General features: G+C 38.1%; 1 protein-coding gene across 2 annotated transcripts; it reads right to left on the bottom strand.

Annotated features, from left to right (window-relative positions):
* Nucleotides 1–12384: 12384 nt before the first annotated feature.
* RAB43 (RAB43, member RAS oncogene family) lies at nt 12385–17720 on the bottom strand. 2 transcript variants are annotated; one of them, XM_014057977.2, is made up of 3 exons: nt 17424–17720; nt 14871–15054; nt 12385–13847 (listed from the first exon to the last, which is right to left on the bottom strand). In XM_014057977.2, exons 1-3 carry the CDS (start codon nt 17631–17633, stop codon nt 13597–13599), a joined length of 645 nt encoding a protein of 214 aa, XP_013913452.2. In that variant the 5' UTR covers nt 17634–17720; the 3' UTR covers nt 12385–13596. The 2 variants fall into 2 exon arrangements, with proteins under 2 accessions (XP_013913452.2, XP_087565223.1); XM_087709097.1 differs by having other exon boundaries at nt 14871–15048.
* Nucleotides 17721–18427: the final 707 nt, after the last annotated feature.

Below are 18427 nucleotides of genomic sequence, written 5' to 3'. Positions count from 1 at the left end.
GTAATTGTTAGTTGGCACTTGACTCTACCACATACTTGGATAATCAAGTGCCTAGAAATAACTGGAACCAGTAGGCACATCAGAGGCTTTGTGTAAAGATCAATGGAAGAATGGAAGACACACTTGCTGGTCGATAGTCTGGAAGAAGTTAACATCAAGAGAGGAATCTTTCAAGGAGACTTTGTCATTGCATTGATTCCTCTGTCAACAATGCTGAACAAGTCATTGGTCACAAACTCAGCTCTTGAGTCTCATATTTAGGATTAAATTTGGTGTGATACACTTAAGAGAGAAAGGAGCCTACCTCCTATCATATATAGGACCAGGATTTTTATTCATCAAACATTTTCAAGGTGTTTACTCATTTTTTTGAATGAACAAGATAAATGGATCATTTTTCTCATGAGCCAACAAGATTATTTTACATTGGCATCCTTCAGTCTCAAAAGACTATGGTATCATGCTCTGGAAAGAGGTCCTAATGCAGCATTTGGTGTGGCTAAAAAGTCCAATTCGGGAGTGGCAATCCCTTCTGCACTGAGGGCAGATACATTCTGTCCCCTGCCCAGCTCCCAGGTTTTGCTGGTTCCGGGACTGCCTCTTTGCCTCAGCCTTCTGAACAAGTATCTCTTTGAATTGGAGAAGGCCATGCTGCGTCTTTAGCCTCCAAGCTGAACGATCAGAGGTCAATGTTTCCCAGCTATTAATGTCCATTCCCAAGGCCTTTAGATCCCTCTTGCAGATATCCTTATATCACAGCTGTGTTCTCCCTTTCCCTGCACTAGTTCTCCATACAGGAGATCTTTTGGATTCCGACCATCAGCCATTCTCACGACATGCCCAAGCCAGTATAGATGTTGCTGTTTCAATAGTGTATACATGCTAGAGATTCCACTACATTCCAGTACTGCGCTACTTGGAACTTGGTCATACCAGGTGATGCCAAGAATATATCGGAAACAGCACATATGAAAGGTGTTCAACTTTCTCTCCTGCCATGCATAAAGGGTCCACAACTCACTGCAGTACAAGAGTGTGCTCAGGACGCAGGCTCTATAGACCTGGATCTTTGTATGTTCCATTGGCTTCTTATTAAGCCATACTCTCTTTGTAAGTCTGGAAAATGTGGGTTTACCAATGTGTTTATTCAGCTCAGTATCTAAAGAGAGTGTCAGAGATAGTTGAGCTGAGGTACACAAAGTCATGGACGACCTCCAGTTCTTGTGCTGGAGAAAATTTAATTTAAGAAAATGAGTAACTTTATCCCTGGGAAAAGCATTGAAGTACAGTAGATATCCTGACCTAGATCAGGTTGTATGTTCTTACAGACTAAAGCAATTCCTGAATCAGTCTGGGATCTGAACTAAAAGCCAAAAATGACCCAAAACCCCAAACTTAAAGGATAACCAATGCCCTATTATAATGATAAGGGTTATATAGTGATTTAGAATTTAATGTATTTAATGAGACTTACATAGACGCACAGTGACTGTGTATAAATTGAGAAGTTTTTTGAAGTGGAGGTATCTACATTTACCTTTTGAGTAGACAATAGCTATAGAAGTGGGAAAATGACACAATGTTCTATTTTTTAAAGGGATTTTAACACAATTAAGCATATTTTATAGTAGTTTCACATGTAAACAGGAACAAATGGGCTTTTTCCAGTAGCTTTTTTCTAGTCTTGCAATTAACCAGTGGAACAGCTTGCCTTCAGACATCGTGGATGCTCCATCACTGGAGGTTTTTAAGAAGAGACTAGACAGTCACTTGTCTGAAATGGTATAGGTTCTTCCGCTTGAACAGGGGACTGGACTAGAAGACCTCCAAGGTCCAGTCCAGCTCTATTCTATCATTCTAAACCTGCACGCATGATTTCATAATTACTTGCATCCTTTCCAGGAAAGGACTTTTAGTGTGGCTGAGTGTATTACATTAATTGATTGATTAAGGGCCATCAAGGATGGTGTTGACCATTAGCAGTCAATATTGTTATATTCTTTATAGGATGCTCTGTCTTCACCTCAGCCTTTTTGACTTCTCTGTGGTGTATTCATTGCTCTGATAATTGAACCCACCCTTCTTTCTCTAGTCCTCTTCATTCCATTCTTCCAAGCATTGTAGATTTCTCAAGGAACTGGGTTTCCACATAGTGTAACTGAACTCAGCTGTAAATAATTGTCAAGAACAGCACACAGCAATTGTCAGTCAGCTCCAGTGTTCTAAGCTTGAGATTCAGCTACCACTATAAAAAAAGCATTTGACCTACAATGTCAGATTCATTAAGTACAAGCATGTATGTTTGGAGACATCCCACCCCACGTCTGAGCTCCTGAAAGCTCTTGTTTCAGATGTCTGTAAACTTCTGTAGAGATTCTCTGTTATCCAGGTCATGGTTGTTCCAAATGTGCTTTTTCAGGAGGCAACTAGACTTCCTTGTTTTTTCTTTTGGAGATGTTTCGCTTCTCATCCAAAAAGCCTCTTCAGCTCTGACAGGAAAGTGGGATAGATAGATCCTTCATTCCCCACTATCCTGTCAGAGCTGAAGAGGCTTCTTGGATGAAAAGTGAAACGTCTTCAAAAGGAAAAACAAGAAAGGCCAGTTGCCTCTTGGAAAAACACCTTTGGGACTCTCCTGATTGCATTACTGAATTTAAAGTTGTGACTGTTGAAAACTGGCAGCATTTTTACAATTTGATAAGAAAGAACATGTACAAAGACATGTTATCATAAATTGTAGAATGCTTTTGATTATATGCAATTTAGTTGGTATTGATTCTTAGTGACCATATTAAATATACTTTCTCCATTGGGGGGGGGGGGAGATCTCATTCCAATTTGATTCTTCCAGTTTTTCAACTGTGCACTGATTGCTGTTTGAGTCCAGCCACCTAGTTGCTGCCATACTTTTTAAATCTTCTCTTTGTTATATAAACTCCTGTAGAAAACTACATTTTTGCATATGTCCAAAATGTGATTTGTGTCATTTCTGCCTCAAATATGGTTGATCTGAGCCATTTGTTTATTTTTAGGGCTATGCATGGGATTGTCAGGAATCTTTTCCAATACCAAAGTTCAAAAATGTCAATATTCATTCTACCCTCTTTCTTCAAAGTCCTACTTTTGCATCCATAGAATGTCATAAGGAAAACCACTGCCTGTTTCATTCTGAACTTTGTAATACAGACACCTCATGAACAGCTTTTACAAGGCCTTTATTGATACTCAGCCAAGTGCTAGTCCATGGTGTATTTCTTGACTGCTGGTTCCTCTACTGCTGAAAATCACATTACTACTGTAAAAACATAACATAAAAGCAGTGGTGGGTTGCTCTCACTGTCACTGCTGGTGCGCTGATCACATACTCGTGCGTTCTGTTCGCGCACGCGGCTGTCTTGCACTGTGCACACATGCATAATACACTGCCCCTGCCACAATCAGCTGATTGTTGGGGCTTGTGCAGGCACCACATTCTGTGCAAGTGTGCGCACTTTGCCGTTTGTCATAAAAACACGTATAGAGCGCGGGCTGGTGGATGGGCTAAAAGAGCCACCGTCCCAGTAGGCTCTCAGCTGCTCTGGGCCACTACCTATACAACCATACCGGGCTGTACCTGCAAGAGCCCACCTCTGCATAAAAGTGCTCTATAAAATGTGGCTTCTGTCTGCCTCCAAATTATTAAATATTAAGTGCAGATCTCATCTGTGATCCTTGGCTGAGTATAATGTGTGAACACAGTAATTATTGCTGCAATCAGCTGGAAATTGATAAAGGTATTTATCACTATGGCCATTGCTTAATCCATCCTCTTTCCCAATGGACAGAGGGGTTTTGGGGGGAGTTGGGAATGGAATTCACATAGTTATTTTGATTTCAATATTTATTTACTTTGCTGACAGAACTGAATATCGTGAGGTGGCAGTTAATTAAGAAACACACAGTGTAATAGTCAAATGCTCATTTTAATTATAGACAGTACAATGTATTTGCTACAGATTTTGCTATATTTTACCCAAAAAAGTAATTTCATAGTTTTTAAAAATAAACTTTTTTAATAAATCCATAAATAGGTGCCAATAAAATGTCAACAATGATATTCTGTTCCCTTGTTTTCACCTCTTCTAGTAAACTCTATGTAAGGGAAAACATGACAGATGGGCCTCTATGTCTGTTCCCAGAAGCCTTATTACAAGCAATAAAACTGTTTTCAAAAAATGGAGAAGAATTCAATAACCTCAGAATTCTTCAAACCCTTTGGAAATGAAATAGTGAATTCAATATGAATTGGTGCTTTATCTTACTAAGTGTATGAACCAGCTAGTAGAAAAGCTGCCTGTCCTTAGGACAAGAGATTAAAAATCAGGCTATACCAGTTAGTTAGGCACAATTACTGCACAGAACATATGACGAACCTTTATTAGCCCGCACCACTAAAGATTTGTCTAAAAAAACAGCCCTCACTTCAAATATTGTGCAGGTGCTCTATTGGATTTCAGACAATGCTATAGTAACTCACGGACACAATTCTCTACCATTACAACCCAGCCTAGAAATACTTGCACCTGTCCTATTATACGTTTCCACAGATTCTGCCATCGGGTTATAGCTAACCTTAAAAGCAATAAGGTGATAATATACACATAAATGCTGAAATCTTATTCTTAGTAAAACAATCAACATGTTTCCAAATCATATTTTCAAAAGTAGGAAAGCAATCGAGGAAGGAAGAGTATTTCAGAGCAGAGAGACGGCAAGATAAGAGCAAACCAGTTATTTTCTTCCTCTCCTTTTATCACTCATAGGTTCTGACAGCATTAGAAGTCATATTAGCCAGGATATGTAAAATAGGGATGCTACTAGGATTACCCCAGTCACGCCTCATGCATAGTACCAATCTTAAGGAACTTGGAGCTTATTGATCACGGCAGAAATCAGTCAATTGCAAATAATGTGTCCAATCTGTGTTAAACTCGGGCTCTGTGTGTAGCTATGCAAAAAAATGTATATTTTACATCTGACCTTTCACTTTTAGGCAGAACCATTTCTAAGGCACAAACTTCCTATTTATAATAAAGCTCACTCCATTTCTCCACAGATCACAATTTTGCATTTTTGAATTATATACACTATGTTGGCCAGATTTTTAAAATGGCATCAGTCTGCACATTCTATCCCTAACTGAGAGACAGATGTGTCCTCTCATGTTTGAGAGTGGAGGAGGTATGCATTTTATCTGTACTGCAACATCAGTATCAGCTTTGAACATTCATCTCTATGAAGATGCACATTTGGTCATGGAATTCTCCATGTAGCTCCTGATTCAACAAATAAATCTATGAAAGAAGGTTTGATCCAGCCCATAGATCTAATTTATGGAATTTAGGGTAGAGTTGTCCTCAGGTGATGATTGTTTATTAACTGAAACAAGAAACCTAACAATTTGAAAACTTGAAAAAATAGGCAGATCTTAAAAACCCAAAATGGCTCAAACATTATTTTGGGAAGAAGAAATAGGATGAGCTTCTCTACACTTTGTTCATCACAATTCAAATACCTGAAAATCCCATGTTAAATTTTTAGTGCAGCCATTTGCTATAACTGATATAACAAAAGCATGCCTGTGAATTATACATGCACTGTATTTCCCAAAATGCAACGAAAGAGGTAAGTTACAATCTAATAAGCATTTTATGTAATCATAAATATTTCAGATTGCCTCACTATTTATGACACCCTGAAAATGTCTATACTAGCCATACAGATAAATTGGAATTTAGGATTTCAAGCACCATGAGGGAGGCAGGTAGATTCTTATACTTTGTTGTATTCACAAAAAAGTCAAATGATTTACAAAAGAACTAATCCTCAAGTCTGAAACGAGAAAAGGATGATGTCACCTCCCTGATTATATAAGCTAGAAATCAATGCACAGAACCAATGCCATTATCATAACTGGGTCAGAGAATCCAAAGGTGGAGTAGGGAGATTGATGGGAGGCAGACATAAATTCTGCTGTTGCTTAGTTTTAAAAGGAAAAGACTTCAGAGAAAGTGGTGCATAATCTGACTATATTTATATTTTTAAATCGTTGTCAAAGATGTGAGAAGACATTGTACATTAGAAAAGGAGAAATAGGACAAAGTGGTTTCTTTTTCCTTGCTCCATGCGCACTATACAATTTCTCTCAACGTTTTATAGATGTGCAAAGAGAGGTGTGCAAAGTCTCTTCTACATGCTTATATATAACATAAAAACTGAGATTGCATAATTGGTTGTATGTAGATTAGATCATCTGCTATGCCACCTGATACTCTCTTTTAATCTGTTGCAGTAGTGATGTTGCAGACATAACTAGACATATGTGCTTATGTACTTCTGACATTTAATATAAATGTGGTTAATTAAATTAAAATTAAATTAAATTTCCCAATTCCAGACATTTTCTAAAGCCCAAAGGGAAGGGGCTAAATAAAATATATTTTTCAAATTTCAACATTTTTGCATAGACTATGAATTAAAATAAACATTCTACAGTACTGTAAATAAATACATAAAGCAGTCATCTTTTTTAAAATGCAGTTTTTAAAAAATTAATTGAAATTTTAATATGTTTATAAATGAGAACAAAAAAGCCCAATACTGATTAATTGTATTTTTTTTCTGCATTGCTAAGTCTAAATGTCATCCTATAAACAATTCAGTTAAGAGATAAGTGCACATTTTCTGTAATTTACATTTTCTCCTGACCTTATGAGGTGGTAGCAGGGGTGTATTTCAAAGAGGGTGAGCGAAGAACATTTGGGGTACATGCCAAGAGCAGATACTCCCAGCAGAGTAGTTCAAGGCATGAAAGCCACCCAATGGTCCAGCTAGTGAGAGAAGGCACCTATATCAAGCAACAGTGACATAGGAAGATGCTGGAGGTGGATGATCACTTTAGTGCCAAGAACAAAACCAGTTTCAAAATGCACAAGAGAAAGCAATGGTACACCAATCTTGTACTTTACCAAGGAAACCATACAGATAGACAATGTTGAATGATGGTGGACCCCTCAGATTCGATGACATTCAACATATTACTGAGAAAGAGCTGTTTAGCAGTACTAATGTTTAATGATATTTATAAAAGAATTAAAGTCTTTGGGGCATCTATTTGTAGGTGCTTCTGTGCAGAAAGAGAAAATATAAAACTGCAAAGACAGAATTATGGTAGGAACAATGAAAATAAGCACAGAAAAACTCAACACAGTGGAAAATGATATTAATCAATAATACATATCCTAGACGTTAGCAAACTGAAATGGACTGCAACTGGACAGTTTTTCAATCAGTTACTTAAGTACAATGCAATAAATGACAAAATAATATCAATTATAGATAACCCTTTTAAAATGACATACTCCAATCACTAATGCAAAACAGGAGAGAGGAGGAATGATGGGTGTTATGGTCGATTGTTCAATCAATTGAAATATGTCAGTTGTGGTTGGAAACCAAGATGCCAAAGCTGGAAAAAGTAAAGCAGAAAATGTACTGCTTCCCCAAAAATAAGACCTGCCCGGATAATAAGCCCAATCGGGCTTTTGAGCACACACCTAAAGTAAGCCCTCAAAATAAGCCCTCCCGGAAAATATTGCAACACAGCAGCAACCATGAGATAACCACACTTGCTGCCTCCTGCACCTCAAAAATAATAAGACCTCCCCAAAAATAAGGCCAAGTGCTTATTTCGGGGGGGTGTCAAAAGAAAATAAGACCCTGTCTTATTTTTGGGGAAACACGGTAGTTGTACTACGTGACCTAGAAAACTGAATAAAGCAAAAGAATGACTTATCAGTCAACCTAGTGATTTATTTATTGCTTACATGGTCTTCAAAGCACCAGTGGATGAAAGCTACCATCAAAATGTAGATTGAAATTTGCCAAAAAGGGAAGATAAGCCAAAGCCAAGAAATCCAAATTCTCAGGAACAAACTTAACAAAGATGTCTAGGGGGATTCTCAGTCATCCACGTCATGGTTGTCCCAGAGGTGCTTTTTCAAAAGGCAACTGGGCTTTCTTTGCTTGTCCTTGAAGATGTTTTGCTTCTCATCCAGTGAACTGAAGAAGCTTTTTGGATGAGAAAAGAAACATCTTCAAGGAAAAACAAAGGAAATCCAATTGCCTTTTGAAAAAGCACCTTTGGGACAACTTAACAAAGAATTTCAGAGAACCATTCAAAGAGATGAAGAGTAGTTTTACAAAGATATTGGTAAAGATACCAAAGCTGGAAGTTGAGAATACCAAAATAAACATGTTTATTTACATTACAAAAAGACTGAGATCTCTTGAAAACCCATAATGGTGGTAAAGGTGAAAGGAACAAGAAGACAGATGATGGCAAGATGAATTGACTCAGCAATAGTTGCAGAGTTGGAAGTCCTGAAAGGTCAAGTTGGAGACCTGGAGAAGATCTATCCATTTGGTCACAAAAAGTCAACACCAATTGAATGGGGCACCTAATCTGCCAATCAATCACAGTATATGGAAAATGAAAGCATTAATTATAAATAACATTTAAAGTCTGGAACAACCTGGGTATAAACTATATAATTTTCAATTCTCTCTGCAGTTGCGTTAAAGGATTTCCCTAGTATTCAGATTATTAGATATATTTTTTTACAATTTTTAAGCCATAAATTGTGTCTTCACATTTCTATCATAAGACTTCAAAGGTATTATTTTGAAAAAGCTGGAACCAATTTTAGAGATAACTTAGAGTACTTTATTTTTCAAACTGTCACAAAAGGCAGTCTGTTCTAAACTGCATGATACATATGTAATACTATCAATTATAATCATATTTCTATTCCCCTGCATTTTATGCAAAAAGTAGATCATAAAATTTGTTATCTGTATAAGAAAAGTAGTCCATCTGAAATGTTTAAAAAACTGATTTTCAGTAAAACAATTAGGCATTTAATATCTCAAACTGAATCTGGCACGTTTCATGTGCTTCATTTTATATACCTGAAATCTCCATATTATTTTATGCTAGACATTGCCAGATAAATATAAGTCCATGGAATGTGACTGTGTGTGTGCATGTGTGCCCTTGTGTTTGTATGGGCCTCTACGTGTGTGCCTGTGCATTTGGAATGTAAATAGGTAGTCTTTATATCAGAACAAACAACTGTGTTACTCTTAATTTGCAACTGTTTTATAGTATTACATTAAAAACAGATTTAGGCAATTACTTTTTATAAACATAATTAATTCTACAGATCATCTACATTATGGTTAAAGGCCAATGAGATTTTTTAGCATTACTGGAACAGTCAAAAAGTGATCAACAGCACATAAAGGTGCTGTGAAGAGCCCTGAGCCTTTAAAGAAACAGGCATGGAGTTTAAATTCATATTTTGCTGCAAGTAAATAAATGTTTCCCACTCCTTATGACATACAGCTATTTTTATTTTTTACTGGAAAAATTCATTTGAAATATGACTCTTTTCCAAACAGGTTTCTCCATGCAATACTTACATTCTACTCAAAAGACTAAAGAAAAACAATGTTGTTGACTGAATTCTTAGTGCTGATAATGGGGTCCCTAAATATTTTGACAATTTTGTCTTTTAAAATGTATGTTCAAGCCACAGGTTCATTCTTCAGTATTTCCACTGAAGATACCTCCAAGGCTGTTACATTGTACACTACTTAAGTTCTTATTTGTCATTGCACAAGGATGATTGTCTTTTTCCTTCTATCTTTCCCAGAAGATTGTAATGAATCCACATATATAGCTTTACCACTTGGAGAGGCATCCTATTCAACTACTCATATAAAGAAGGGCCCACAAGATTAACTTTTCATTGGAATTTGCAATAGTAATATCATTGCTACCTTTTTCACAAAAATCTGCAAAATACAGAAAAGTTTGCAGGGGTCCAGACAATGTTGCACTATTCTTTTCCAATTTGTACATTTACCAGAAATGCAAGAGAAGTAATTCAAGAGATATTTGTAATATTCTCTACAATCTGGTCTTTAATTCTCTTGTCCTTGCAATGAATAATTAAACAAGAGCTAGTCTTTCTACAATAATTACTGAAGTGCAATATCTAAGAGAAATAAACTGGTCACCATGTCAGTACGACGCAACCCCATCGTAACAGCTCATAAAAATCAAAGCTGTTGCTTTCCAATCTTGGAATAAATAAATAAGCAGTTTACATTCCGTTATAAAACACTAAAGAATCTTAGCTGCTAAAATGCATATACGAAGCAGCAAGTTAATTCCGAAGCAACTATGTGCTCTCAATTACTTTTGGGAATGTATACCGAACTGTAGCCCTTACAAAACCAGTATGAAAGGATTCTGCTCACATAACACTTGCACACATTTATATAAATAATGTAACAACCCCCCAAAAAATGTCATTCGCAGAATCCTTTTTTTAAAAAAAAAATCATTATTGGCACACCGTTATATCAGATTGGTCTGAAATGCAGTATCATCACTTCCTTAGATCACTGATAGGCCAAGATCTTTGCAGCCCTTGGCAAGCAAAGCTTTTCTCCCTTTATGCCAGTGAAGAAAGAACTCATCATTTCTAAACCGACATGTCCATTAAATAGTCCACCCCTGCTGAGTTCCTTCCTACCTGGAGTCAGACTGATACTAAATTAGCAAGTGCAGGATTCATCAAGTGAACACACGGTTATATCTATAGCGTCACAGATATTGGTCAGTTTGAATTTCTCTCTTTGGTAATCGCTCAGTTTGTGTGTGTGTGTGTGTGTGTGTGTGTGTGTGTATGTGTGTGTGTGTGTATTTGTTTTGTGGATTCTTTTTTATACTTTCTAATGATCTTGCTATGCTGAAACCCCACAGGCCTCTCCCTTCTAGAAATAAATATTCTTAAGAATGCAAATGATGAAAGACATCAAACTTTATGCTGCATTTTATTTTAAAAGAAACTGATTTAAATTTGTTTTGAAGTTTTAATAACTGAAAATGGAGCTGATATACTCTCATACAGAAATGATTAAAAGGTAGCACCCATCAAATTCCTCGTGCAGGATTTTGCCAGAACCTCAGCATTTTAGAATGGGGTTACCTATGGCTTGAAAAGTGTATGGATGGCTGATATAAGTGTATGGATGCCTGATATAAAAGCTAATATATGAGGAGATGAATTTAGGAACTGTGCTTAGTTCAATCAATCATGCTAAGACCATTCACTTTTTTCCCTTTCATTTTCATGGCTCAACTGAAGAAATTGAAATTACATAATATTAATTCTTTTGGATTCACAGTACAAAATCAACCATTTCTGTTTAATGCCAATGTTCTGTTAGTACTCATTGTTAACTACTGCTTAGGAATCAAAGGCTGGATACAATAAACCTGAAGAAATCTGGTATAAAATAGTATTTAGAAGCAGCATCTCTCAGGCATTCTCTCTTTTCTATGGAAACGTAATTATAAAACTACATCTAACTGAAATTAAGGCCCCTTTCTTCTTTACCTTATAAAACATTCAACTCTAAAGCTACTATTCTGAAATTACAATAAAAACATTCATCAGGATAATCACTGGAATCAAAATTCGAGTAGTAAGGTAAATATTACAGCCAGATGCTTTATACTGCACAAAATTAAAACAGGTTCAAAGGTTTCTCATACTGATCTCCTAAAAGCAGCCTCTCAAACTAGAGTTATCCTAATCTCTGCTAACTGAACTGAAACTTGTTTCCAATCATAAAACGCTAAGTATTTTCCTAAAATAGGTTAGACAAATGCATTGGGAATATTCACAAGTTTGAAAGCATATTATGTTAGTTTCACATTTGAGCTTTTAAAAATAAGAAATCTTTTTTTTAAAAAAAATCAGATGGGTTAGAAAGCCTATGGGTACTCAGGGAGGTATTCATGGCCATAATAGTACCATTGTATCAAACCCGTTTTAACATAATTGACTGCAAGAATTTCATTCAAAATCTTTGATTCTCAGACAGGTGCATAGGGCCCATTATAAATAATGTTGGACACTGGAAAAGTTGCTTGGAAGATTTGCAGTCATTATAATTATTCTTCATTTCCCAGTTTAAGGTGCTCTAAAAAGGCAATTGTTATTAATATCTGCACTTCTAAACCACTGGCCAATGTAAATAAAGATATTTATCTTAAATTAACAAAATAGAAATAGTTCAGCAGTTTTTGACTAATAAGATTGCAGACTCTTTTAGTATATGCTATTGATTTGTCCTGAAAAAAAAATAGCATGAAGCTAATTTGAAGATTGTGTCATAGCATGATGGAAGAAATCAGGAACAGAAGGAATGGGTAAGGACCGAACAGTAGGAAACCAGGGCATATGATATAAGAAAAGTATCTTATAAAATTAGCCTCATAATGATGGTCTTACAAAACAAAGCAACTGTTCGATGATTTTTACAGCTCTGTACCATGAGTGGACAGTTTAGGAAAATGACCAATTATCTCCTACATATAATTCAACATTTACCATATACTTATTAACAACTTCTTAATACCACTGACCAGGGAAAGTTCAAAAAGAGTCAAGTCGATAATTATTGAAAGTACCGAGAAATTGGGGGGGGGGGAATCCTCTAGCTGGGATAATTTGTAATATGCTCAATGGTAATGAAAGAAGAAAAGGTTAGGATTGAAGGGAAAGATATTCAAATAAACTATTTCTCTGAAGTCTGAGAACTATACTGAAATTAATGAAGACAAGAATCACCAATCTATAGTATTAACTATAAGGAATCTATATCAATTGTGCAAAATAAACTATTAAATCTATCTTAACTTATAATTTTCAGCCTATTTAAAATAAAGCCCTATACAGTTTCAAAGGCATTTACTACCCATGGAACTACTATCCAGTGAAATGTATTCAGGATCAAGTCTTCTGAAATGAAACGAAACAAAACCTCTATGTATTATACAATTGCTACTGCTTTCTCTATTTGAAAAAAACAACAACCAAGAGAGAAAAAATGCCTGCTTTGCACGTCTTGTACCAGCAGTATTAGTATCCAGGAAAGCACAATTTCATAATTTAGGAGGTTCAGCTGCTATATCCTATGCAGAAAATTGAGTATTTCATACTTGAAATATCCCTACAAAATTTATGTCACCATGTGTAAGTTTACTCCCCACCCGCACCCTGGAATGTGAAGAGTTGAAACAGGCAGTCTGAAAACCTGCTGCCATAAAAGGATTAAATGTCATCCAAGTTGATAAGTCCCTTACCAAGATGTCAGTGAATAGTAAAATAGCAGTTCTGCACTCAGACCATTTTGTATGAAGATATTTTAGTAGCTTCGCTCTGTGCAACTTACTGCCAAATTGCACTAATTCCTCTAAAAAAAAATATAGTAGAAATTGCTACAGAATGACTGCCACACAGTTTCAGATCTACATAAGAAAGTTCCTTCATATTAAAAACATGCTGCAAATGTCAGTCCCTTAACTTACAAAACACAAAGCTTGTGCAAAGTGTTTTATGTATAGAGGAAACCCAAAGCGTAGGAGAAAGAAGGGAATGTATCTAAATTCCAGTAACAATTAGAGAAATTGTATGATCAGCAGCCACAGCCCCACCCTTCTACCACATCCTTGCTGTCAAGTTTGATGCTGTCTGTGTTTTTCTCACTGAACACGGGGCCTCCATGTCTCATCATTAGCTCTGTGGCCATCTTTACAAAAGCTTCCTCCACATTGCTGGAGTCCTTTGCAGACGTCTCTATGGCACAGATGATATCATAGTGTTCAGCCAGACTCTGAGCCTCTTCTAGTTGAACCTCCCGAAGGTCACTTAGGTCAGACTTGTTTCCTAGCAGAAAACAGAATTGTTGATAAGATTAATTTTTAAATGTGGATTCTGGAGATTAGGGAAAATATTCAGTTGGGGGAGCCTAGGCAAAAAGACAATGGCAGGGATAGATAAAACTGTGTTGAAGGGCCTCAAAAGTAATACAGATAACCAGCCTAGAGATCAGATACTACAGTTACCGCGGAGATGAGAAAAAACATCTAATGAAATATCAGCAGAGAGAGATAAAAATATAAAAAATAAATAGATAGATAAATCTGAGCCACTTGAAAGTATAACATTATTTTTTTTTGGATCCTGGATTTATAATTCTATCTCACTTTGATGTTGACAAACCCTGCATTTCAACATAATACTTCAATCTCAGAAAATGAGCTTTTTACCCCTTCCAATCTAGATGTTCCTGTATTAACAGGATATTACTTATGTTGTATTTAGTTATCTCTGGAACTAAAGACAATTAATTTTTATATTATATTTGTTCACTTTCTGCAAATCGTTACATCAAAAATCTGCCCAAAAGGGGCAGAGATACTGTATCTAACAGATGAAAAAGTTCAAATGTTATTTAAAGTATCCAATATCAGGTACATACTAGCCAAAAGGATCTCATTCTGAATAATCTGAAGGCCAATATTATGCATACTTTTCAACAGCTTAATACTCTGTGGGCCATCATGGCATAAGCATGGAACACGTCCCAACAAATAGGAAAGCATAAACTCACAAAGTGGCTTGACTTGGTCAAAATGTACTGTTAAATAAAGATTCTTAAGGTACAGAATACTGAAACAACCATAAAAGGCTGAAGTAAACAAAGTTAACTGTAGAAGAGCTTGAAAGTAATTTTTTTCCTGCTTCATCAATTATTATGGAGTAATTCAATCCAATCCAAAATGAGAAAAAAAAGTTTTTATTTTTGGAAATGAGGAAATGCCTTTGCACAAGTTTCTATTGTCTCCAAATCCAGAGGCATAATTCTTTTTTATTTCTGGCTTACCAAGTAGATCTTTCCACACTCACCAATTAGCAACTGTACTATATTGGAGCCTGCATATTTCCTCACATCCTCGATCCAGCGAGGAATGGACTGGAAAGTGCCTCTCTTACTAATGTCATAGGCGAGAATAGCTCCATTGGCGCTTCGATAGTAACTCTGGGTTATAGTCCGAAACCTTTCTTGACCAGCCGTGTCCCAGATCTGTAACTAAAGGAAATAAAAAAGAAGTAAGCCTGTAAGTTCTTCAGTCATAAGTTGTTGGTTGCACTCATCAGATGACCATTTCTTATGCCTACTGACTGAAAAACATCTAAGCAGAGCACAAAATAATTTCACATCCAGTTGAATTACAATATATTATTGCTGGGTTGCCACAGCCAATATGCCCAATCTATTTGGTAAGGAAAATGTAGCAGCAAGTCTAAGAGAGATAGATAAGCAGCCAGGACTCTTCGGTTCCACCACAAAAGCACGCTCGACGAAAGCGCGTACGTGACGTCATCACAGCGCGACGAAAACATCGCGCTGTGATCGATAAATGTAAAAATAAAGCGAAAACCTTACCCAAACCTAACCCTAAACCTAACCCTTAACCTAAGCCTAAATCTAACCCTAACCCTAACCCTAACCCTTAACCTAACGCTAAACCTAACGCTAACCTTTAACCTAACGCTAAACGTAACCCTAACGTTCTAAACCTAACCCTAACCCTTAACCTAACCCTAATCCTTACCTTTATGTGAATCGGCTTGCTTTAATTTTATTTTTATTTCAATTTTTAATATTTTTCGTCGCGCTGTGATGACGTCAAATGTGCGCTTTCGTCGAGCGCGCTTTTGTGGACCGTGGTTTTGACAGGTCACGGGACTCTTCAACATGACTGGTTCCCACAAAGGCAGGAAGGTTAGGGCAATTATAACTATGATGTACAAAGAGCTGACCTCTGACCACAAGTACAGTTGCAACTGGGACAATGCCAGGCTTATGTTAGTTCTACTATGATTATTAAGCGTGATATACGTAACCATGACTTGCAACTTTTTGCTTTTTATTTACTTTCCTGGTCTGTGAACAGGTTTATAGCCCTCTTTAGTGTACTGTGTCATATAATAAAGGAGTTACACAACATGTCTCTGTTAAAGTCAATTAAAATCCTAAAACTCTGACACAATGCCAATAACTTTTCCAGGTCAAATTACAAAATGCTACCAGGATATCTAAGTTCCTCCCCTTTATTTATGTAAATGAAATGTTATTAATCCAGATTACAAAGCATGACAATTGTTTTTTTTAAAGTGTACATTAGAGGCATTCATGTTTTCTATAATAAAACATGTTTATTGTACTGAGGGCAAATACTAATACTTTCCTGAAATGTGGGCATTTTTATAAAATCTACCCTGAATAGTGAAGGAGGTATATTTAGTGTAATCAGATCTCGATGTCTACAATATATGCATACATATAGATTTTTAAAAGGGGGGGGGGATCAAATTAGCCTGATTTAAAACATTACAAGCATTACACGCTTACAAGCTTCCCAGTTAATTTTACAATTAGCTTCCCAGTTAATTTTACAATTCTCCAGAGAGCTGGAATGGTTTATAGTGTTTCCTGCCTGAGCAGGGGTTGGAGTAGAAGACCTCTAAAGACCCTTCCAACTCTGTTATTCAGTTCTGGAATGATACTTAAACCAGACTGCTCATCTTTAGCACACAAGCAGGATATTCACATGAGTTACAGGCCCTGTCATGACAAAAATACTTACATTGGGTTTGCAACCTAATTGCTATACAATACCAAATGAATCTTAAAACTGAGGGAGATGCGGAGCCATCTCCTAAGTTAAGTAAAGAAGTTTGTCTCAAATTTTGGCACAAGTTTTCATACTTACTCATCAGATAAGCAAAGTGGACTCTTATCAAAAGCAAAGTGGACTCTTTCATACTCAAACAGGCTCCAAACCAAGTTCATGGAACTGTGTACTAACATACTCAATTACAAAAGAACTTCTAATGTCATCTTATTTTCAAGCATTACAAAAAAGCTCCTGTTTTATTGGAATAGGCCTGGAATATCACCACTGAAGTTCTCCAAGAAGCTTAAGAGACTTTTCAAACATTTCTTAAGCACCTCCAGAAAGAATATCCCTTGAAGCATTTTTACCGGGGGCCCTGCAGTACCTAAATGTTTTTTTTTAACTTTCTGAACTTAGCAAAGGGTGGGTGGGGGAATGGGAGTGGGAGTCAAATTCTACTTATTGTAATGGTTTTTAAAGGTATCCGAGCTGCCAATCCTGCAAGTACAAACTCTTCGGCATTTTCTTCATTGGGCGATGAATTCTCTCTCGCACCAGCCACGGATGTCAGCAGATCGGCTGCCAAAGACGTTGGGCGCCTTGAGGTCTCCCGGGGAAGGGGCGTTGCCATGCCAGCTTCTTCTTCTCCCCCGACCGCAGCTGTTGTTCTGTCCGCACACCTGTTACCTGCCCGGCCCGCGAAGGGAGATAAGACGGGGATGGCCGCCGGGCCGCTTCCCTCTGTCCCTCCCTCGTCCCCGTCCTCCCCGCTGCCCACCTTGATCCGCTTGCCCTGGATCTCCAGGCTCTTCATGGTGAAGTCCACGCCGATGGTGTTGCCCTGGCGCTCAGAGAAGGCCCCGGTCTTGAAGCGCTGCACCAGGCACGTCTTGCCCACGCTGGCATCGCCGATCAGCACCAGCTTGAAGAGGAAGTCGTAGTGCTCCTCCGGATCCGGCCCGGGAGGCGCCAACGGGGAGCTGGGCATGACCGCGGCGCTGCTCACCCCGCGGCTGCCCGACGCAGATCCCCTCGCTCCCCTTTGGCAGCCGCAGCGCCGGCCTCAGCATCCTTCCCCGCCCGCCTTCCTCTGCCAGGCCGAGGCAGTGGGCATGCGCGGCGGGAGCCTGCGTCCTCCCCCCCCCTCTCGCCCCCACGCGCCAGGCGTCGAGGGTGGGGCAAAAGTGCAGGGCAGGATTCCCCTCGCGCTTCATGGGCGGGATTAGTGGAGGAAAGGCTTTGCCCCCCCTGGCTTGGAGGGCGAGGTCGCCCATGACGATGGCCGGATTTCCGCGTTACGTTATCTCTCTGGTTGCCCTGAGCAGGAAGCGCGCCTAGAGAAACTCCCTCTCTCCCTGCGGGGGTGTCTGCTGTGCACCTTGAACCTTGATCGCTAAATTCCCTAGAATTAGACGCAATGTTTGCTTTACGTGTAATGGTTGACATAGTGCACTTAGAACGGAAACCCAGACGAATACTCGAAATAAACAAAAACTGAGCTCCTTAGAGGCAGTCATAAAATGCATTGGTCTTTAAAGGTAAAGATTCCCCTCACACATATGAGCTAGTAGTTCCCAACTCTAGGAGGCGGTGCTCATCTCTGTTTCAAAGTGGAAGAGCCAGCGCTGTCCGAAGACATCTCCTGGTCATGTGGCCGGCATGACTAAATACCGAAGGCTCCGGAACGCTGTTACCTTCCCATCAAAGTGTTTCCTATTTTTCTACTTCATTTCTACCTGCTTTCGAACTGCTAGGTTGGCAGAAGCAGGGACAAGTAACCGG

Source organism: Thamnophis sirtalis, unplaced genomic scaffold (genome assembly GCF_051295495.1).
Source record: "Thamnophis sirtalis isolate CommonGarterSnake01/CBP01778 unplaced genomic scaffold, rThaSir2_p1.2 scaffold_3, whole genome shotgun sequence".
NCBI lineage: Eukaryota > Metazoa > Chordata > Lepidosauria > Squamata > Natricidae > Thamnophis > Thamnophis sirtalis.
Note: the sequence above shows the minus strand (reverse complement) of the source record. Positions and strands in the feature narration are given on the sequence as shown.

Excerpts from the sequence above, each read along its gene's own strand:
- RAB43 (XM_014057977.2), bottom strand. The coding sequence starts at position 17,633 with ATGCCCAGCTCCCCGTTGGCGCCTCCCGGGCCGGATCCGGAGGAGCAC. Across the intron at positions 15,055-17,423 it reads TCCAGGGCAAGCGGATCAAG|TTACAGATCTGGGACACGGC; the intron begins GTGGGCAGCGGG and ends TATTTCCTTTAG. Across the intron at positions 13,848-14,870 it reads TATAGTACAGTTGCTAATTG|GAAACAAGTCTGACCTAAGT; the intron begins GTGAGTGTGGAA and ends GTTTTCTGCTAG.